This window comes from Eleutherodactylus coqui, chromosome 2 (genome assembly GCF_035609145.1).
Source record: "Eleutherodactylus coqui strain aEleCoq1 chromosome 2, aEleCoq1.hap1, whole genome shotgun sequence".
Taxonomy (NCBI): Eukaryota; Metazoa; Chordata; class Amphibia; order Anura; family Eleutherodactylidae; genus Eleutherodactylus; species Eleutherodactylus coqui.
Window position 1 is genome coordinate 319266597 of NC_089838.1, and position 23937 is coordinate 319290533.

Genomic DNA, 23937 nt, shown 5'->3' on the forward strand with positions numbered 1-23937 from the left:
GAGCGCTATGATATTAAGGATATAGACATTAGGTGACCAGTGGGGTTGTTGATGCCGGACTTACAGTCAGGTAGAAACTTTCAAATATTGATCAAAGGATTATTCTGACTGCCATTATGGAGTTGGAGTTCCCCCTCCCCCCAAATGGGCTAAGTTAGCTTTTGCCTCATTGGTTTTATTTTGCCTTCCTCTGGATGAACTAGATGGACATTGTCTTCTTTCAGCCTAACATACTATGTTACTAAGTTCATGGTGCTTATTATTGATGAACAGTTCCATTTTAAAATTTTAATAATTTAATACAGACCTCACCAGAAAAAAAAAATCTGAATTCACCTTCAACTTGTTTGTGGTCCCTGACCTAACCACTGGCCATATTAATGTTGATGGAAGCTCTTGGTCAAAAACACTTGGTTGGCCTTCTTTCAAGTAACAGTGTCATATAATGTGTGACTTACTAACACTGATACAATCTCATTTTAGGTGCGAGTGACCCTTTCTCACAACCCTCAGTTGTGCAGTCTTTCTACAGACAAAAAGCCGCACACAGTTACGGTGAAAGTGAAGAAAAACTCATCCTTTGTGGTTCCGTTTGTCATTGTGCCACTTTCTATAGGAGGACAGGAGGTTGAGGTCAATGTTGCGGTCTATGGAGACTATGATGTAGCTGATGGTGTCAGGAAGACACTGAGAGTCGTGGTAAGAGAATGCGGCTACTGTATGCACTATGGCACTAATTCAATTAATTTCCTTATAGCAGAAAATCGTTCTCTCCCACAATCCATTAATGTGTTGGACTTCTGCGGTGGCCGGGAATGAGGGATGTTGTGGCAACAGTAGTGTTACATTGTAGGCTGTTGTCTCTTTGAAGTGGCTGTATCTAGTTGCTCCACATGGAGATATAATGGGGTATATCAGGCTGTACTGACTCCTGGGTAGATGCATTGATGGAAGAGCGGTGCAAACAGAAGACCTAGTGCAGTATAATAACTCGCCATCACTTGTCATCGAGGCTTAGCAGTTACATTCTTCTATATCAGAGGTACAACATTTAGCAGCAGAGGCTTTCTTAGTGTTGATGGTTTCTCTCCTTCTACATAGAGGCAGTTGAGTGGCTGGATCTCCCAGTCTATGTGATTACGTATCTCAGGCTCACACTGCAGATTTCTGTATTCTTGCTTCTCTCACCGGTCTTCACTTTTCCCCAGGACTGAGACTTAGGCCACTCCCACACAAGCGTCTGTAAAAACGCTGCATTTTTCAACGCAGCGTTTTACATATTTTTTGTGAGTGTTTGCCTACATTTTAACTGCATATTTTGTGCAGAAACAATGCAGTCAAAGCCCCATTTTCCCCTCCCGGTGGTCTAGTAAGCCACGTTAAAAACGCTGTAAAATGCTGTACATGTTTTTTTCAATGGATGCTGCAGGGCTTAAAAAACACACTGCAACGCCTGAAAATAGAACATACAGCAATCGTTTTCGCACGTGTTATAAATGCTGCGCTAAAACGCTCGTCTAAGAAGCCCCATTGAAATTATTGAGGCATGGAATAGCATTGTTAGTGAGCATTAAAGCCCGCTAAACGCTGTAAAAAAAAAACGCCTGTGTAAGAGAGGCCTTACTATAGTTTTCTCCCTGACCTCATTCTTGCTGGTACGACCTCTGGGGTCCTTCCTGTCATGGTGGTCTCTCACTGACACCATACTGCAGTCTTCGGGGTATCTATTCTCTTAGGCTTGGTGTCCTGTAGCGTCAGCTTTGTCCTTCAGTGGATCCGCAGCGGTGGGCCTCAATCTCCTTTGCATTCCCAGGAATGAGACATGCAGGTTCTACCTTGGGCTACATTCTCTTCTACTCTGCCACTCTAGGGTGAGGTCCCTTTTTTAAAACTTTAGCTCCTACCACCAGATTAGCATAGAACTTGAGAACTGCCCCAGCTAGACTTTGTTGTGTCTGTGTTCTGCAAACTAACTGGCTTGTTAACCCTCTAGCTGCTGCAGCTCAAGAATGGAAATTTGGCCACCACATAGAAATACAATATGGTGCAATAAAAAACGTTAAAAACACCTTCACATTTTATACATCACCATTTTGCATATAATGCAAAGAAAAGAAAAAATCTCAGCGCTCTGGCGAGTTCTGTGATATAAGTAAGCGATGTTAAGTAGAGATGTAAACACTTACTTCACAAGGTTGCCTATGCTTAGGCACCTCCAGTCCTGGCAGATGTATATAAGCAAATCCCCAGCGGTGCAGGATCCACTCTTTAATAATGTACTGTACGACGCGTTTTGGCCTTAAACAATGGCAGGCCTTTTTCAAGTACACTGAAAATTACATAGCATACAAGGGTATATATAACGCACAAAACATTAATTACCTCTAAAGTCCTAATTGGTAGGCTGTCCTAGTAGAGTCCGGCATTGTGTGCGTTCTTCCGGGTGGGTCGGACGCGTCATATCACATGTTATTTGACGTGATGACATGGCCCGAGGGAGCGCGATCATGTGGTCTAAAGGAAGGTCATAGCGCGACGATGGCACGTGATGACGCAACTCCTAGACGACGTGGTCACGTGATGTGTCTGCGTGATAACGCAGCAATCACGCGATCGGGTGTATGGTCATGTGTGGATGTTACATATTGATGCGGCGATCACGTGTGACCGTGATGGCGTTGAATACCACTATGGTATTGAGGCTTGGATTACTTGAGACACATGACTAAGCCATGTGTTTACATGGCAGTCATGTGATGCATGTTGGACTTAATTTGCTGCAATCGACAATGTGAAGAATAGCAAAAGGTTACTAGGTGGTAATTCGAACAATTATATGTATCCTACATCATGGTGATGAATTTATCTTGATGGTAATTGTCTGTACTTATAAACCATTACATACAAGAAGTGGGGGTATTATTTAAGTGGGAGTTAGTTAGATTATTGTTCTTTCTTTTTTGTTGTTTATCTAAATTGTAAGTTAGTTTTTTTTTAAACCAGTCAAGACCTCATTGTAGAACATCGTAATGTAAAGGCCTTTGGATTCTACAGCATAAAATGTGCTGGGTAATCTTAAATCTGTATATAATAGTTTTTCATCCATAGAACTCCCTTTATTGAATTCAATAGAGGGATTAGAATTCTCCATTGGATTTCTGAGGGTGTTTTTATCTTTATGGAGTATAAAGTGTCTTTTCAGAGTTAGTTTACGGACATAGGAATTTAGGTCCACGAAAAGCTCAAAGAGGTCAGGGTCACTAGATGGACTAAAAGATAAACCTCTTGACAAAATATCCTGCTTTCAACGCATCACCGTTGGAGATTGCATTCTGCGGGTTGATCTTAAGAGTCTTTGAGGTTTTGCGTTTTTTTCGACCACCTCAACGTACGTAAAATTTGGACACTAATTCTTTTGCTCTTAGAATTGAATAATTGACTTAGGACCCATTAGCTTTTCCTATTATGACATAATCAATGCTTGTGCCAAATTTCTAATTTCTATGACATTGGGAAGTGAGAGAATTAGATCACTTACGTAAAATTTGGATGCTAATTCTTTTGCGCTTAGAATTGAATAATTGAGTTGGGACCTATTAACTTTTCCTATTCATGACATAATCAATGCCAGTGCCAAATTTCAAGTTTCTATGCCACCGGGAAGTGAGAGAATTAGATTCCGTATGTAAAATTTGGACGCTAATTCTTTGGTGCTTAGAATTGAATAAACGAGTTGGGACCCATTAGCGGTTCCTATTTATGAAATAATCAATGCCCGTGCCATATTTCAAATTTCTATGACATTGGGAAGTGAGAGAATTAAATTACATACGTAAAATTTGGACACGAATTCTTTTGCGCATAGAATTGAATAATCAAGTTGGGACCCATTAGCTTTTCCTATTTATGACATAATCAATGCTCGTGCCAAATTTCATGTTTCTATGGCATCAAGAAGTGAGAGTATTAGATTACGTACGTAAAATTTTGACGCTAAATCTTTTGCGCTTAGAATTGAATAATCGAGTTGGGACCCATTAGCTTTTCCTATTTATGACATAATCACTGCCTGTGCCAAATTTCAAGTTTCTGTGACATTGGAAAGTGAGAGAATTAGATTACGTATGTATAATTTGGACGCTAATTCTTTTGCGCTAGAATTGAATAATCGAGTTGGGACCCAATTACTTTTCCTATTTTGGACATAATCTATGTTCGTGCCAAATTTCATGTTTCTACAACATCTGGAAATGAAAGAATTAGATTCCGTACGTAGAATTTGGACGCTAGTTCTTTTGCGCTTAGAATTGAATAATCAAGTTGGGACCCCTTTACTTTTCCTATTTTGGACATAATCTATGCTCGTGCCAAATTTCATGTTTCTACGACATCGGGAAGTTGGAGAATTTTTAGTCAGTCAGTCAGTCAGTCAGTCCGTGAGGGCTTTCGTATTTATATATATAGATTATATGTTGTGAAAGCCCTCACTGACTGACTGACTAGCCACTGATTCTCTAACGTCCTGGTGTCGCACAAACATGAAATTTGGCAGGAGCATTCTTTAGGTCCTAAATGGGAAAATTAAAGGGGTCACAACTCGAAAATTAAATGCTAAGTGCAAACGTATTGGCACCCCTGGGTATTGTACCTAATCTCATTCTCTAACTTCCCAGTGTCTTACAAATATGAAACTTGTCATAAGCATTCTTTAGGTCCTGAATAGGAAAAGTAAAGGGGTCACAACTCGATTATTCAATGCTAATCGCAAAAGTAAGTGCACCCCTATGTAATGTAACTTCTTGTCGTACAAGCATGAAATTTGGTACAAGCATTCTTTAGGTCCTAAATGAGGAGAGGGAGGGCACATTCTACGGAGGGACGTCAGTAGATACAGACTAAGGGCTTATTCAGACAACAGTATATCGGACGGGTATTTACGTCAGCCGATATACGGCGTCCCTCTCTGCAAGGGGAGGAGGCTGGAAGAGCCAGGAGCAGTGCACTGAGCTCCCGCCCCTCCGCACTATTTGCAATGGAAGGGGCGGGACGGGGCAGAGCGAAGTATCAGAACTTAGCTCTGCCCCCACCCCGCCTCCTCTCATTGTAAATAGAGCAGAGGGGTGGAGAGGAGGCGGGAGCTCAGTTCCTGCTCCTGGCTCTTCCATCCTCCCCCCCTGCAGAGAGGGACGCCGTATATCAGATGACGTAAATACCCGGCCGATATACGGTCGTCTGAATAAGCCCTAAGGAGAATCTAACGCTCCTCTATGTGTATACATATTTTATTATTCGGTTACTCTAAAGTTATCTTGACTTCATTAAATTTTCCATGCAAACAACACGTAAACATCTGTAGCAAATTAACTCGGGCGAGGCCGGGTATATCAGCTAGTATCTAATATAAACAAGCCTTTTGCTGTAACTTTGGTGGCTGATGCTGGTGTTATTAGATGGGGCACATGCTCACCAGCACCGTAAAGTTATTAAACTTGTTTAATAGATTCAGCGAGCAGTCAGGTGAGTTTAAAGTTACAATGTCAAGTCTATGGAAGCGCCTCTCTGAGTGAAGCGTTGCGTTGCTAAGCGACGTTCATCGCAAGCCATAGCAAGGCAAACAGTGAAGCTGAATGTGAGAGAAGAGATGCCGCAATATAGCAAGCAGTGGAGAGAGAGCAAAAGAGAGAGGGAGGGACTCAGCTCTGCTACACGAACTCAGCTCTACTACACGCTGCTGCACACACTTAAAACTTCTACACGCTGCTACACACACTCAACATTGCTACACCCAGGTACACACGCTCAGCACTACTACACCCAGGTACACACGCTCAGCACTGCTACAGACACTCAGCACTGCTACATACACTTAGCGCTACTACACGCTGCTGCACACATTCAGCACAACTACACGCTGCTGCACACACACACACAGCTCTACTACATGCTGCTACACACTCAGCTTTGCTACACGCTGCTACACACACCTACACACATTCAGCACTCCTACACACAGCTACACACACTCAGCTCTATGACACGCAGCTACACACATTCAGCTCTTCCACACGCTGGTACAAACACTCAGTTCTGCTACCCTGTTTCCCCGAAAATAAGACGCGTCATATTAATTTTTGCTCCCAAATATGCGCTACCTCTTATTTTCAGGGGGTGTCTTATTTCGCCACGGCAAATCCGTCTGTGGCCGCTAATCCCTCAATTGGCAAGCTTTGTGGGAGAAGCCGGTGTTGTGGTGCGGATTCACAGGCCACAGAAACGGAAAAGCGTGCAGCCAGGTCGCTTCAAAACGAGCGGCTGAGTGCTGTGGGTTTTGAAGCAGCGCTTTTCCGGCGGAAATCTCGCTGCTTATCGCTGTGGCCAAACTGTGAGATTTCCGCTGGAAATACGCTCTGTGAGAACCCAGCCTTAAGAATCACACAGGGTGCCTGACTCACACACAGAGCCATAAAATAAGGGCTGTAAAGTAATGTACCTGTCTGCAGACAGAAGTTCCTGTACCACTTGTAAGCAGGGATGGTATTGCAGCTTCCAGCCACCAGGGGGAGCTCATCATAGCAGACATGTACAGCAGGAACAGAACGTACAGTATGGACTTTTCCAGCCAGCAAGGGGAGCTCATAACAGCACACTAGTACAGCACAGCAGGGACAGGATAACAGCAGACTGTCTGCAAATCTACCTATACATCTGGAGGTAGGAGACAACGGGGATGGCAGCAGGGGACAGGCCTCTTGACTTGCCTGCACACTTTACTATGCCTTACTATCGGGTGGTGCCTTATATTTGGAACTTCTGCAAATTTCAGGGGGTGCCTTATTTTCGGGGAAACACGGTACACGCAGCTACACACATTCAGCTCTTCCACATGCAGGTACAAACACTCAGCTTTGCTACATGCAACTATACACACTCATCTCTGCTACAAGCATGTATACACACTCAGCCCAGCTACACACAGGTAACACTGTCTGCACTTCTACACTCTGCTACACACCCTGAGCTCCACTACACAGCAGCTATACACTCAGAAATAGTATACTCCAAAGGAAAGGAAAATGCCGGTCATAGTGAAAAAGATTTTCTTGCCTTTATTTAAATAGGGACTGAAACGTGTCCAATTTTCATTTTGATATGTAAAGCCACTACCAGGACCTTGGGCACCTTACTACCATAATAGACTTCACTTCCTTAACCCCTTAGTGACCAGCCCATTGCCTTTTTACGTTCTAGCTTGCTGGGCCTTATCTCTGTGGACGTAAAAATATGTTTCCTGCAGGGATTAAGGTCCTGCAAGCTGAGGACATGACAGCTCCATGCTGCCGGCTCCCGGAGGTATCCGGCAAACTGGAGCTGCCATTCCGGGACCCCTCCCCCAGTCACATTCGGTAAATGCCAGCGATCATATAAAAGTCAAGAAAGATGGGATCCATCAGAGCAGGCGAAAGTACTCACCCGCCTTCCCCACGATGTCCCGGAGTATCCTGGCCCCCACTATGTCCCGCGGTGTCCTGGCCTCCCGGGTCCCGTTGGCGCCTTCTGCACATGTGCGCCATACGTCATATGTCAGGCATATGCACAAAAGGGCGCGCGGCCTGGGAAATTTTAAAATTTTCTGGCTCTCAACTCCCATTTGTGGCCGAGAGCAGGGAGCTGTCACCGGGAGCCGCTGTATGCAGTTCGCAATCACATGATCGCTGCTATCCAATGGATAACAGCGATCATGTAAAGTAAAAAAAGTTTCAAAATAAAAAAAGAAGAAAGTTTAAGTTTCATCTCCCCTCACGGATCATATCCATGAGGGGAGATGAAATAACATACCTAAGACCCCAGATTTATCCGTGGACCTCACCATGGCTTCTGTGCATGCGCCCGCCGCCAAGATAATGGACACATGTGCAAAAGCCGCAGATTGCCAGGGTAATTTAAAAATCTCCCTGCTCCTGGCTACCAAACACAGCTGAGAGCCTGGAGATGTCACAGGGGCCCGCAGTACGTGGTCCCTGGTAATGTGATTGCCGTTTACCAATTCAAAAAAATAGTGATCACGTAAAATTTAAAGTTTCACCTTCAATCATGGATCTGATCCGTGAGGGGGGGTGAAATTACTTACCTAAGGCCTCAGGCAATGTCCCCGACGGGATCTTTATCCGCAGACCTTTTTCCAACTTTGGCGCATGTGCCCATTAGCAATATGGCGGACGCAAGCGCAAAAGCTGTGGAGGGCCCGGGAAATTTAAAGTCTTCTTGCTCCTGGCTACTAAAGGTAGCAGAGAGCCTGGAGCAGTGACCGAGGGCTGCAGTGAGCGGTCCCTGATCACGTGATCGCCATTATTCAATGGATAATAGTGATTACGTAAAAGTTAAGACACAGTTGAAGTTTGATGTGCCTTTCAGCTTGAGCCTTTTTGTGCATACGGACATAGTATTGGGGCCAGAACGGGTATGTTCTTGAACACGGGACAAACAGGGGGATCCATTTTGTGGTACAAGTCTTCATTCCTATGTGTGCTGTACAAGAAAAAACGGTTTTAAAAGTGACATAATTGCCAAAAAAATGAAAATCATAATTTTTTTCCTCCTGCTGTGCTTCAATTCATTCAAAAACTGTGGGGTCAAAATGTACAGTACACCCCTAGATAAATTCGATAAGGGGTCTAGTTTTCAAAATGGGGTCATTTGTGGGGGCTCTCTATCGTTTTGGACGCTCAAGGGCTCTACAAGTGGGCAATGGGGCCTAAAACACCTTCAAGCAAAATGTCTGTTCTGAAAGCCACCGGCTACTCTTTTCGGTTTGGGCCCCGTTGTGCATACTTACACAAGATTAGGGCCACGATGTGTATGTTGCTGAGCACAGGACAAACAGGGGGATCCATTTTTGGTGCAAATACTCATTTTCATGTGCATTATAGAGAAAAAAATCTCGTCTTTTAAATGGCATATTTGCAAAAATATGAAATTTTATTTTTTCTCCTTTAAATTGCATTAATTCCTGAAAAAAAGCTGTGGGGTAAAAATACTCCTGACCCCCCCCCCCCTCAGTGAATACATTTAGGGGTGTAGTTTTTAAAATGGGGTCATTTGTGGGGGTATCTATCATTCTGCCTCCTATGAGCCTTTATAATCTTGGCTTGGTGCAGGAAAAGAAAATGTTCCTCAAAATGTTAAAAATCAATGTTAAATTCGCACTTTGGACACATTGGAAAAACTTCAGTTTTTTTTAACCATTTAAGAGACAGAGTAAAGTAAACAGACATATATATCTTATCAAGAATTTGTACAGTATGTTTGCACATATTTGAGATATTACAGTTGAAAATGTGAAAAAATTACAATTGTTTTTTAAAATGTTCCCAATTTTGTCCCTTTTATTAAATATACACAAATTCTATCGTTCTATTTTTACCACCTAAATGAAGTACAACATGTGGCGAAAAAACAAAGTCAGAATCACTGGGATATGCAAAACCTTTACGGAGTTATTCTATGTTAAAGTGACACATGTCAGATTTCCAAAATTTCGCCTGGTCATTAAGGCGCAAACAGGCTTGGTCACTAAGGGGTTAAGAAACATACAAAATTAAAAACAAATGAGAACAGCTGATAATTAACTCTTACTTCCCTGATCCATTCTATGTTAATTGGTCATATTAATCCTTGCCATCCTAGGAATGGAAACCTCCATGTTCCACATATACAATATAAGGCTGCATTCACACGAACGTATATCGGCTCGGTTTTCACGCCGAGCCGATATACGTCGTCTTCATCTGCAGTGGGTCGGGGGAGGATGGAAGAGCCTGGAGCAGGAACTGAGCTCCTGCCCCCTCTCTGCCTCCTCTCCGCCCCTCTGCACTATTTGCAATGAAAGGAGGTGGGACATGGGCGGGGCTAAGTTCCGCAAATTAGCCCTGCCCCTGCCCCACCTCTCCCCATTGCAAACAGTGCAGGGGGGGGAAAGAAGGCAGAGAGGGGGTGGGAGCTCAGTTCCTGCTCCTGGCTCTTCCATCCTCCCCCCTGCAGATGAGGACGACATATATCGGCTCGACGTGAAATCCGAGCCGATATACGTTCGTGTGAATGCAGCCTAATATAGATTACTACAAACAAAATACATATACAGATGTATAAATACATATTTTATGTTCATGAGAGTTTTTAAAATTTATGATTAAATACTACTATGAAGGGGATAGCAAATAAATGAAATCATATACAAATATATATTGCATATTCATGGATATCTGCAGACGCATGACATGATATTAATTCATTGTGGAATAAATATTAGATTATCAAAATATTAAGAAAATATATCTATATAGCCAACAAGAAAAAAATCATTCCTGACAAAATGCTATCGATAGATAAGTAAACCAAGAAACAACCCCAGCAGCAAACAAAAAATAAATTAATTAACTCCTATGTGAACATATGTCTCATATTCATGAATATTCATAGGTGGACTCATTCACTATATAAGGGCGCATTCAGACGACTGTATATCGGTTGCCGGCTGATATACGGCATCTCTCTATGCAGGGGGGAGCCTGGAATAGCCAGGGAGAGGCGGGACGGCGGCAGGGCTAATTCCTGGAACTTATCCCCACCCCTGTCCCGCCTCCTTTCATTGCAAATAGTGCAGAGGGGCGGAGAGGAGGCAGAGAGGGGGTGGGAGCTCAGTGCACTGCTCCCGGCTCTTCCCGCCTCCACCCGCTGCAGAGAGAGATGCTGTATATCGGCTGGGGGCCGATATACGATGGTCTGAATGCGCCTTAATGAACATAAAATTATCAAACTATTTAGAAAAATATGTATGTATAGATAGCAAAAAAATCCTAATTTTGAAATACTATATCACTAATAAATACACAATAAATCAGATTTCATGTTTAAACCTTTCGGGAACCGTGTGTCTGATGTGAGTTTTCAGAAGGTTTCATGTTTTAAAACCTGTTCTTCACCGGTTTTCAATTTCCCAATGTTTTTTACTTTTTCAATTCCATAAAAGGAGAAATCCTCCACATTTCCTTTATGTTCCGCACCAAAATACTTAACTGATCTGCATGTTTTACCATTTTTTATGTGCCGCAGTGCTCCATTATGCATACTTTAGATTTACGGGTAGTACACCCAACATATTTAAGGTTCCACTTAGGGTGAAGTCACACGAACGTATATCGGCTCGGTTTTTACGCCGAGCCGATATACGTTGTCCTCGTGTGCAGGGGGGGGGGAGGATGGAAGAGCCAGGAGCAGGAACTGAGCTCCCGGCCCCTTCTCCGCCTCCTCTCCGCCCCTCTGCACTATTTGTAATGGGAAGAGGCGGGGTGGGGCTTAGTTCTGAGAATTAGCCCCACCCCCGCCCCACCTCTCCCCATTGCAAATAGTGCAGAGGGGCGGAGAGGAGGCAGAGAGGGGGCGGGAGCTCAGTTCCTGCACTTGGCTCTTCCATCCCCCCCCCCATCACACGTAAAAACCGAGCCGATATACATTCGTGTGACTTCACCCTAAGTGCAAGCGATGATGTAGATTACGTTAGAGGATTCACAATTGATGTCATTCTTTATCATGACACTTTTCATCTTGTCACTACTATTAACACAATGTGTTTTAAATGCTTGGTTGCAGGTTCCACAACGCTGCCTGCCACACTTGAATTCCCTGCATCCTTTTAAGGGATTTTTCATTTTCTGTAGGGCAGGCTCTTCTAGCTCTTGTGAACTCCCCCAACGGAACTGCAATAATTGTGTACTTTGGGTGTGCACTAGATGCATGTAGGATAGTATTCCCCGACATGGGTTTTCTAAATAAACAGGTGTCTATCTTAAGTGTGTTAAAGGGGTTGTCCCGCGGCAGCAAGTGGGGTTATACACTTCTGTATGGCCATATTAATGCACTTTGTAATATACATCGTGCATTAAATATGAGCCATACAGAAGTTATTCACTTACCTGCTCCGTTGCTGGCGTCCCCGTCTCCATGGCTCCGTCTAGTTTCAGCGTCTAATCGCCGGATTAGACGCGCTTGCGCAGATGGGTCTTCTGCCATGTCCTCGCTCCGGCAGCAGCGGCGTTCTGGCTCCACCCCCTTGTGTGCGTCATCGCGTAGCTCCGCCCCCGTCACATGTGCCGATTCCAGCCTCCTGATTGGCTGGAATCGGCACATGTGACGGGGGCGGAGCTACGAGATTTCCATAATTATGTTTTTACAAATGTATTTATACCGTTTGATAAGTTTTACCTAATTTGATGAATGTATGAGATTCTTGATCTTTTTAATATGTTACTACAGCCTGTATTACTAGATCTATTATACTGTGTATATATATTTTCATCCATATCTATTTTATATTAACCACTAAGGTTACTAAGCAAATATAGCCAACTGACGAACAATAGATGTTCAGTCCGTTTTCTACATGGGAGTAGGTAAGAACCACATAATGAAGCAGAATAACATAATGGCTCCTTGATTTTAATTAATATTTCCATCAGATATGCATTTAATGTTGTAATTTACTTTGTTTTTTTTTTATATATGTTATACTTCCAGTTACTTTATCACCTTCTTGAATATCATTTGTTTCTTAAGTTATAATTCTTTTAGCCAAACCCTTTGGGCCCGTTTAAAACGGCCCATAATCCTTTTAGTAATGAAGATAATTCTTTTTGCCATAGCTCATTTTGTGTGTATCGTTACGTACTTACGTCATGACGCCGTCATGGTGACTCCTCCCACAATATGGCGACCGCCATGAGGACTGTAATGACTAGAGATGAGCGAACGTACTCGTTACGAGTACTTACGCACCCGAGCACCGCCATTTTCGAGTACAGCAGTACTCGCGCGTAAAGATTCGGGGGGCGCCGTGGCGGCACGGGGGGTAGCAGTGGGGAGTGGGGGGGAGAGGGAGAGAGAGAGGGCTCCCCCCTGTTCCCCGCTGCTCCCCCCCGCACCGCCGCGCCTCTCCCAGCCCCCCGGCGCCCCCCGAATCTTTACGCCCGAGTACTGAAGTACTCGAAAATGGCGGTACTCGGGTGCGTAAGTACTCGTTACGAGTACGTTCGCTCATCTCTAGTAATGACATCTAATTGTAAGTTACACCTTTTTATATAGATTAATGATTGTATGTTTTAATTCTGTATGCTTGAAAAAGGCCCCACAGCGGGCAGAAACGCGTTGCAATAAAATTTCACCTTGTGGTGAAAGAATATCTATACATAGAGATGAGCGAGCACCAAAATGCTCGGGTGCTCGTTACTTGAGACGAATTTTTCGCGATGCTCGAGGGTTCGTTTTGAGTAACGAACCCCATTGAAGTCAATGGGCGACCCGAGCATTTTTGTATTTCGCCGATGCTCGCTAAGGTTTTCATTTGTGAAAATCTGGGCAATTCAAGAAAGTGATGGGAACGACACAGCAACGGATAGGGCAGGCGAGGGGCTACATGTTGGGCTGCATCTCAAGTTCCCAGGTCCCACTATTAAGCCACAATACCGGCAAGAGTGGGCCCCCCCCTCCCAACAACTTTTACTTCTGAAAAGCCCTCATTAGCAATGCATACCTTAGCTAAGCACCACACTACCTCCAACAAAGCACAATCACTGCCTGCATGACACTCCGCTGCCACTTCTCCTGGGTTACATGCTGCCCATCCCTCCCCCCCCCCCCGCACGACAGTGTCCACAGAGTACACCAAATTGTCCCTGCCCCTGCCCAGCCTTCAGCTGCCCTCATGCCACGCCACCCTCATGTCTATTTATAAGTGCGTCTGCCAGAGGAAAAGCAGGCACACACTGCAGAGGGTTGGCATGGCTAGGCAGCGACCCCCCCATAAAAGGAGCCGGCCGATAGTCCACAATGCTGTACAGAAGCAATGAGAAATCCAATCCTGTACCACCTCCATCTGGAGCTGCACACGTGGGCATAGCAATGGGGAACCTATGTGCCACACACTATTCATTCTGTCAAGGTGTCTGCATGGCCCAGTCAGACCGCGGTTTTTTATAAATAGTCACAGGCAGGTACAACTCCGCAATGGGAATTCCGTGTGCACCCACAGCATGGGTGGCTCCCTGGAACCCACCGGCGGTACATAAAAATATCCCATTGCATTGCCCATCACAGCTGAGATAATGTCGTGGTTAATGCAGGTGGGCTTCGGCCCACACTGCATGCCCCAGCCTTTATGCTTTGCAGGGAACTTCTCAAGAGGCATAGCAGAGGAATGGTGACGCTAATGATTGCAGCATCCCCGCTCACCACCTGGGTAGACTCCTCAAACTTTCCAAGGACCTGGCAGATGTCTGCCAACCAGGCCCACTCTTCTGAAAATAATTGAGGAGGCTGACTCCCACTGCGCCATCCATGTTGGAGTTGGTATTCCACTATAGCTCTACGCTGCTCATAGAGCCTGGCCAACATGTGGAGCGTAGAGTTCCACCGTGTGGGCACGTCGCACAGCAGTCGGTGCAGGGTTAATAATGTAAACTTTAAATTTTTTCGAATACTTCGTTTAGTCCACTTGGAACGAGCGTATTTAGCTTGAAGATCCAAAACATTTCTTTTTTTCGGAGATCTGGGATGGATTTATTCGATATATACTCCAATGGAGTGACTTTCAGACCTGAAGGATCACATTTATGTGCTGTGAAGAAATGCCGGGATATGCTATGTTTTAGGTCCCCTTATTTAATGTTACATTTGTGTTGTGATACCCTGGATAGCACATTTATATTTTATTAGATTCATAATGTACTTATAGAGAGGCTAATTTTATATGAAAACACATAAAATCTGCTATTATAAAGTAATATATATATATTTTTAAAAAGGATAAAATATATGTTTTTATTAGAGATGCTAATGATTGCAGCATCCCCGCTCACCATCTGGGTAGACTCCTCAAACTTTCCAAGGACCTGGCAGATGTCTGCCAACCAGGCCCACTCTTCTGAAAATAATTGAGGAGGCTGACTCCCACTGCGCCATCCATGTTGGAGTTGGTATTCCACTATAGCTCTACGCTGCTCATAGAGCCTGGCCAACATGTGGAGCGTAGAGTTCCACCGTGTGGGCACGTCGCACAGCAGTCGGTGCACTGGCAGATTAAACCGATGTTGCAGGGTGCGTAGGGTGGCAGCGTCCGTGTGGGACTTGCGGAAATGTGCGCAGAGCCGGCGCACCTTTAGGAGCAGGTCTGACAAGCGTGGGTAGCTTTTCAGAAAGCACTGAACCACCAAATTAAAGACGTGGGCCAGGCATGGCACGTGCGTGAGGCTGCCGAGCTGCAGAGCCGCCACCAGGTTACGGCCGTTGTCACACACGACCATGCCCGGTTGGAGGCTCAGCGGCGCAAGCCAGCGGTCGGTCTGCTCTGTCAGACCCTGCAGCAGTTCGTGGGCCGTGTGCCTCTTCTCTCCTAAGCTGAGTAGTTTCAGCACGGCCTGCTGACGCTTGCCCACCGCTGTGCTGCCACGCCGTGCGACACCGACTGCTGGCGACGTCCTGCTGCTGCTGACACATCTAGATTGCGAGACAGAGGTTGCGGAGGAGGAGGAGGAGTGTGGTTTAGTGGAGGAAGCATACACCGCCGAAGATACCACCACCGAGCTGGGGCCCGCAATTCTGGGGGTGGGTAGGACGTGAGCGATCCCAGGCTCTGACTCTGTCCCAGCCTCCACTAAATTCACCCAATGTGCCGTCAGGGAGATATAGTGGCCCTGCCCGCCTGTGCTTGTCCACGTGTCCGTTGTTAAGTGGATCTTGGCAGTAACTGCGTTGGTGAGGGCGCGTACAATGTTGCGGGAGACGTGGTCGTGCAGGGCTGGGATGGCACATCGGGAAAAGTAGTGGCGACTGGGAACTGAGTAGCGCGGGGCCGCCGCCGCCATCATACTTTTGAAGGACTCCGTTTCCACAACCCTATACGGCAGCATCTCAAGGCTGATAAATTTGGCTATGTGGACGGTTAACGCTTGAGCGTGCGGGTGCGTGGCGGCGTACTTGCGCTTGCGCTCCAACACTTGCGCTAGCGACGGCTGGACGGTGCGGTGCGAGACATTGCTGGATGGGGCCGAGGACAGCGGAGGTGAGGGTGTGGGTGCAGGCCAGGAGACGGTAGTGCCTGTGTCCTCAGAGGGGGGTTGGATCTCAGTGGCAGGTTGGGGCACAGGGGGAGAGGCAGCGGTGCAAACCGGAGGCGGTGAACGGCCTTCGTCCCACCTTGTGGGGTGCTTGGCCATCATATGTCTGCGCATGCTGGGGGTGGTGAGGCTGTTGGTGGTGGCTCCCCAGCTGATCTTGGCGCGACAAAGGTTGCACACCACTGTTCGTTGGTCGTCAGGCGTCTCTGTGAAAAACTGCCAGACCTTAGAGCACCTCGGCCTCTGCAGGGTGGCATGGCGCGAGGGTGCGCTTTGGGAAACAGTTGGTGGATTATTCCGTCTGGCCCTGCCTCTACCCCTGGACACCGCACTGCCTCTTGCAACCTGCCCTGCTGCTGCCCTTGCCTCCCCCTCTGAAGACCTGTCCTGAGTAGGCGTTGCAAACCAGGTGGGGTCAGTCACCTCATCGTCCTGCTGCTCTTCCTCCGAATCCTCTGTGCGCTCCTCCCTCGGACTTACTGCCCTTACTACTACCTCACCGATAGACAACTGTGTCTCATCGTCATCGTCCTCCTCACCCACTGAAAGGTCTTGAGACAGTTGCCGGAAGTCCCCAGCCTCATCCCCCGGACCCCGGGAACTTTCCAATGGTTGGGCATCAGTGACGATAAACTCCTCTGGTGGGAGAGGAACCACTGCTGCCCAATCTGAGCAGGGGCCCGAGAAAAGTTCCTGGGAGTCTTCCCGCTCCTGAGCATGTGTCATTGTAGTGGAGTGAGGAGGCTGGGAGGAAGGAGGAGCAGCAGCCAGAGGATTCGGATTTGCAACACTGGACGGCGCAGAACTGTGGGTGGACGATAGGTTGCTCGAAGCACTTTCTGCCATCCACGACAGGACCTGCTCACACTGCTCATTTTCTAATAAACGTCTCCTGCGTGGACCCATTAATTGGGCGATGAATGTGGGCACGCCAGAAACGTGCCTCTCTCCTAATCGCGCAGCAGTCGGCTGCGACACACCTGGATCAGGAGCTCGGCCTGTGCCCACACCCTCACTTGGGCCTACGCGTCCTCGGCCACGTCCACGTCCACGTCCTCTAGGCTTACCCCTACCCCTCAGCATTTCCCAGGCAGGAAATAAATTGGCGCAAGCCTGCAGGCCAAATATAATTTCTTTTCCTTTTTTGCAAAGGGAAGGACCCACTGCGTATATTCAATGAACAATAACTTTTAGAACTGTAGTGTGGCCCTGAAAAAGTGACACACAACTTTAGTGTAGCAGAGTTATTAACTCTAGCAGAGCAGGTATTTGCCAGTCAGGAAAGACAATGGCGCAAGCCTGCAGTAAACCGTAGCTGGTTGCGTCTGATTTTTGTACGTTGTCCACGCAGCACACACATACACGGAGACCTTAGGACTGACACAGGCAGGCCAAATATAATTTCTTTTCCTTTTTTGCAAAGGGAAGGACCCACTGCGTATATTCAATGAACAATAACTTTTAGAACTGTAGTGTGGCCCTGAAAAAGTGACACACAACTTTAGTGTAGCAGAGTTATTAACTCTAGCAGAGCAGGTATTTGCCAGTCAGGAAAGACAATGGCGCAAGCCTGCAGTAAACCGTAGCTGGTTGCGTCTGATTTTTGTACGTTGTCCACGCAGCACACACGTACACGGAGACCTTAGGACTGACACAGGCAGGCCAAATATAATTTCTTTTCCTTTTTTGCAAAGGGAAGGACCCACTGCGTATATTCAATGAACAATAACTGTGTTGTGGCCCTGCCTACACAATTCTGTCCCTGTAGTATCAATGGAGGGTGCAATGCTCTGCACAGACGATTTTTAGAAAAAAAAAAAAAATGCAACACTGCTAACAGCAGCCAGCACAGTACTGCACACGCTTCAATTTGGCCCTAGAAAGGACCGTTGAGGTTCTTGAAGGCTACACTCACTCCTAACACTCTCCCTGCCTATGCACCACTTCTGTCCCTAATGCCGGGTGCAATGCTCTGCACTGCCGATTTTGAGAAAAAAAAAAAAAAAACCACTGCTAGCAGCAGCCTGCACACAGGTAGATGTGGCCCTAAGAAGGACCTTTGGGGTTCTTGAAGCCTACACTGACTCCTAACGCTCTCCCTACAGCAGCTCCAGCACGATAGTACTTTCCCTCAGCTAACTCACAAGGCATCTGAGCCGAGCCGTGGGAGGGGCCGATTTTTATACTCGGGTGACATCTGATCGCCCCAGCCACTCACAGCAGGGGGGTGGTATAGGGCTTGAACGTCACAGGGGGAAGTTGTAATGCCTTCCCTGTCTTTCAATTGGCCAGAAAAGCGTGCTAACGTCTCAGAGAGGAAACTGAAAGTAACCAGAACACCGCGTGGTGCTCGTTACGAGTAACGAGCATCCCGAACACCCTGATATTCGCACGAATATCAAGCTCGGACGAGTACGTTCGCTCATCTCTAGTAACCATCAGTTATTATAATTGGCAGCTGACTGAAATTATTCATGACATTGACTGATGGCTGTCTTAGCCCCAACTAGAATTTCTGTTTTTCATTTCAGCTTGAAGGTACCCGTAAGACGGAAATTATATCATCAGTTATACTGGAGCCAGCAGCAAGAAGTAAGTCCTCCTCTTTCTATTTGATGAAGGCTTCATTCACACTTGTGTTCAGTTTTCCACTGTTTGGCTACATGATAAGAGTCGCAGAATGGAAAAAACTGAATTGCTGGGTCCATCCTATGACTGACCAGAAGAACGGACCCCAATGACTATAATGTTAGCAAACTGGACAATTACCCCCACAGATAGGAACCCCAAACTAAAGCCACTTGGTATTACTAATGCTTTGTTCACATCTGCACTGAACTCTACATTGGGAGCGTCTGGTGCAGATCTGGCATATAATCCCAGATAAAATATCCCAGCATGCTGCACGATTTCATCTGGGAGATGCCAGGCGACATGCAGGAAGCCTGGTGGACCATTAGACGCTGTCTATGAGATCAATGTATGAAAGAGATCCAAGATTCATGGACGAATAACCGCCTTAAGATACATGTAAAAATCAGGGATACCTTTACCCCAATCGAGTCAGTGCCAACTACAATATCATATTTTAGTCTAGATCTCTGACCTTTTCACATAAAGTTTGGTGATTAGGAATTTAAGTTTATTGAGAAGGACCCAGGTAGAGTCTGGAGGAAATATTTGTATAGACATCAGATTACTTATATATTCCCTTTGATGGATGGACATCAGCAGCGACTATAGATGCCCCAATGATACAAGTGGACTTGGAGGTTATTGGAGTTCCCTGATATTCATCGGTATCTATTTAAATTTAATTACATTGTATGACGTGTGTGTGTGTGTGTGGGGGGGGGGGGGATTATTAATACTCTATATAACAGCAATCGCCTTAGTTTGCATCTGCTGTTCAGTCTACTCCACCTCTCTAAGACAGTTTTCTCACGGATGAGAAGATTGCGCAAGATTTGTGTGTTGCGAGATGCACAAATCTCACACGAGTATGAACCCCATTCCTACACAATTGCGGAATGTCCTATCTGTGGGTGTGCCTTCGCATCGCCCATTGTTTTCAATGGGGCCGAAAAAACATGTGCTAGGTGAATGCGAATGTAATGTTTCTTATTGAAAACAATGGGAAACAGTCCATGATCCTTCTCTGCAGCAGGGATCACTGCTTCCCCGAAGTGATGCAAGGCAGTTTTAACACAAAAACGTCTTGTATGCTCACGGACATCGCACGTTGGCGAGCATAATATCGGGCCAAGTGTCACAGCCCGATACCACACTCCCCCATGTGAAATTAGCCTAAGGGTGACTACCCACTAGCGTTTGTGAATTTGCTGCATTTTTTTCCCAGGTGTCTATGGGACTTTCTAATGTTAAAAACGCATCGCGGCAAAAATCGCAATTTACCGCGAAATCAAGATTTTGTGCGATGCGATTTTAACATTACAAGTCCCATAGACCCCTGGGGGAAAAAACGCTGTGAATTTTGCAGTGAAAAAGAACTTAGTGGGTAGTCACCCTAAGGGCGCATTCAGACGACCGTATATCGCCTGGGTTTTCATATCCAGCCAATATACATCGTCTCTCTATGCAGGGGGAGGAGGCTGGAAGAGCCGGGAGCAGTGCTCTGAGCTCCCGCCCTCTCTCTGCCTCCTCTCCACCCACCTGCACTATTTTCAATGAGAGGCGGGATGGGGCTAATTCTCGGAACTTAGTCCCGCCCCCGTCCCACCTCCTTTCATTGCAAATAGTGCAGAGGGGCAGAGAGGAGGCAGAGAGGGGGCGGGAGCTCAGAGCACTGCTCCTGGCTCTTCCACCCCCCCCCCCCCATGCAGACGAGGACGACGTATATTGGCTTGGCGTGAAAACCCAGCCGATATACGGTGGTCTGAATGCAGCCTAAGGATGAAATTGGGAGATTTTCTAGAGGAATCATGATATTTCCCTGAAACCATATGTTTCAATGTCTCCTTTTGTCTTTTCATCTAGAAAAGAGGTGGTCTAGCCTTGTTCCTTATTGACCCTTTGGTTGAGGGATCACCTTTACATGATATTATTAAGTGATAGTTCTTTGTTTAGTTTTATTTGCATCCTTTTAGTCGGGTCACTTTGACATGGGCAAGTACTTCTGCCATAAATATACAGCTGCGGTCAAATGTAGGTTATGAAAAAGGGAACAGTTCCAGTGTAAAGAGCAGGAAGACCCCATTAGCAGAGCCAGAGTAAGGGTCTCTAAGATAAAGATATGGAGCACTTCATTTATTAGAATCCTCTATCAACTCCAAAGAAAGATCGAGGCATTACTTACACAGTTTAAGCTATATGACTAATAACATAAAGCTTGGAATGCTAAGTGACTCTTCTCTCACACCCGAACCTTGCACCATAAAACACCATTATTAACCTGCTGCACGCTGCTTCTTTCTCCAGCACTTGATCTATCTTATCCATATCTAATGCTGATGTTTATTACCATGTCTCTGCCTTCAAGGTCTGCTGCCAAGATATCCTGGGCCCTTCACATCTGTAGCCATTACGACCCCCTATAGCAGTGAAGGCGAACCTTTTAGAGACCGAGTGCCAAAATTGCAACCCAAAGCCATTTATTTATCGCAAAGTGCCAACATGTCAGGGGGCGGGGCTTATCACACCGTATAATTTTACCTCCATCCTTATAAAAAGGAAAGGGCTGTTTCAAAATAGACAGCGTGCAGATTTTGACTGCTATTTAGATGTGGAAATGCTGCGTACTTTGTGGCAGAAATTTCCGTTGAGGACATTCTGCAGCATTTCCGCCACGTGTAAACAAACCCCAGCCGTAATAGTGACCACCCCCCCACGGTGGTCCCAGCGGTAATAATGATTTCCCCCCACGTGGCCCCAGCGGCAATAGTGACCCCCCATAGTGGCCCCAGCTGTAATAGTGACCCCCCATAGTGGCCCCAGCGGTAATAGTGACCCCCCACAGTGGCCGCAGCAGTAATAGTGACCCCCCACAGTGGCCGCAGCAGTAATAGTGACCCCCCACAGTGGCCGCAGTGGTAATAGTGACCCCCCACAGAGCGGCCACAGTGGTCATAGTGACACCCCACAGAATGGCCCTAGTGGTAATAGTGACACCCCACAGAACAGCCCTAGTGGTATAAGTGACACCCCACAGAGCGGTCCCAGTGGTAATAGTGACACCCACAGAGTGGCCACAGTGGTCATAGTGACACCCCACAGAGCGGTCCACTAGTAATAGTGACATCCCACAGCGGCCCCAGTAGTAATACTATTACCACTGTGGCCAATATAGACAACACTGTTACTAATAGTATCCCCCATATCAGCCCCAGTAGTCATAGTGCTCACCAAGAGACCCATATACTTACCCCCTCCTCGGCGCTGCTGCTGGCGCTGATCCCAGGTGCACACTGATGTTAGTGTGCTGCCGGATGCCTCTTCCCCCTGCTCACAGAACCATGGAGGAGACGTCAGGAGAGGGGGGAAGGAGGATCCCAGCTGCACACTGATGTCACAGTGTGTGCCAGGATCAGCATCGCTAGTAGCTGCGGCACCCCTGCTGGTATTCACTGCTGTAGTGAGCAGCCACTGGCGATCGTGTCAGCAGGGAGGGCTCTGCATGCCGGATCTGGCATGCGTGCCATAGGTTTGCCACCACTACCATATAGCAACACAAACCCACCCAATATTTGCCTCATTTCTCCTACCTACAGTGCTGCTCAGTTTCCTAAAATATTACGCTTCATAGTAACATAGTATGTAAGGCCTCTTTCACAAGAGTGTTTTATTACAGCTATTTTGTCGCAATAAGAAGCCAGGCAAAAACCCCGACCATCTGAAGTACTGGACTCCATCCAGACAATCCATCCGTTCAGAGCAGTGATTTTCTGGCCGGTTGGAAAAGATGGCTCTTATAGACTCCCATATGCGCTATCAGAAAATTGTTAAAGTCCTTCCCCTTGCTGGCATCTCCCACGGGGAGGAGACAGGGGAGGGAAATTAGCATGGCAAGCGCTGCTAAAGTCCCTCCCCCTCCCTTTACTGGCAACTCCCATAGGTTTCTATGGGAGCTTATTTTGCCGCGATCAGCCGGCAAAGGGAGGGGGGAGGTAGGAGGACTGAATGGGCAAGAAAACGGGAGATTTAGCAGTGACTTGATCGCAGCTTTCTCTCGTGCATGCAACTTTCGTCCGCCCGCATCGCACTACACTCACGTGAAAGAGTCCTAAGGCTGAAAAAAGACATATGTCCATCCAGTTCAGCCTATAACCTCCCCCCCACCCCTTTCCAACGTTGATCCAGAGGAAGACAAAAAAACTCCAATGAGGTAAGAAGCCAATTTTCACTATTTAAGGGGAAACAACTGACTCCAATCTGGCAATCGAAATAATCGCACGATCAACAACCCATTTGAAGTTATTATTGATTATAACATAATATTGTATCACTCAAGAAAAGTGTCTAGTACCGTCTTGAACTCTTTTATTGAATCTGCCATCACTATGTCCTTAGGCAGAGACTTGCATAGTCTCAATGCTCTTACAGTAAAGTAGAAATCTTTTTTTCTCTAGACTTTGAGGGCATCCCCTTGTTAGTCAGTCCTGGGTATAATAGATGATGGGAGAGATCTCTGTACTGTCCCGGGATAGTTTACATAGTTATTAGAGCGCCCCCTTGTTACAGTCCTGGGTATACTAGATAATGCCAGAAATCTCTGTATTGTCCCCTGATGTATTTATATATAGTTATTAGGTCGCCCCTCAGCCGTCTTTTTTTGTAGCAGAGTAACGCATTGGAAAAGTCCAGATAAACAAGATCCAGTGATTCTCCCCCGGTCCAGTCTAGAACTTGTAGAAGCTGATCAGGTTGTTTTGACAGAAGCGATCTTTCATAAACCTATGCTGATACAGAATTATACAGCTATATTTCTTAAGGTACTCTAGGATAGCATCTCTTAGAAACCCTTCAAACATTTTACCCACAATAGAAGTCAGACTTACCGGCCTGTAGTTTCCAGGTTCAATTTTTTACTCTTTTTTTGAATATTGGCACCACATTGGCTATGTGCCAATCCAGTGGAACAGACCCCGTCACTATAGAGTCCTTAAATATAAGAAACAAGGGTCTGTGTATCAGATCACTTAATTCCCTTACACCTGGGGGTGTATGTCATCGGGAACCAGTGATTTGTCTATTTTAATGTTTTTAAGAAGGCTCTGCACATCTTCCTAGGTTGCGCTGGTCTTGCATAACCGGATTT

At 46.2% G+C, this 23937-nt stretch overlaps 1 protein-coding gene across 1 annotated transcript in view; it reads left to right on the plus strand.

Annotated features, from left to right (window-relative positions):
- Window positions 1–23937, plus strand: part of LOC136610274 (A.superbus venom factor 1-like) — a 193999-nt gene that overhangs the window by 103047 nt on the left and 67015 nt on the right. Inside the window, exons 20-21 of the mRNA XM_066589506.1 lie at window positions 484–699; window positions 18695–18755. Of these exons, the coding sequence (XP_066445603.1) occupies window positions 484–699; window positions 18695–18755 (277 nt within the window). The remainder of the gene's footprint in view (window positions 1–483; window positions 700–18694; window positions 18756–23937) is intronic.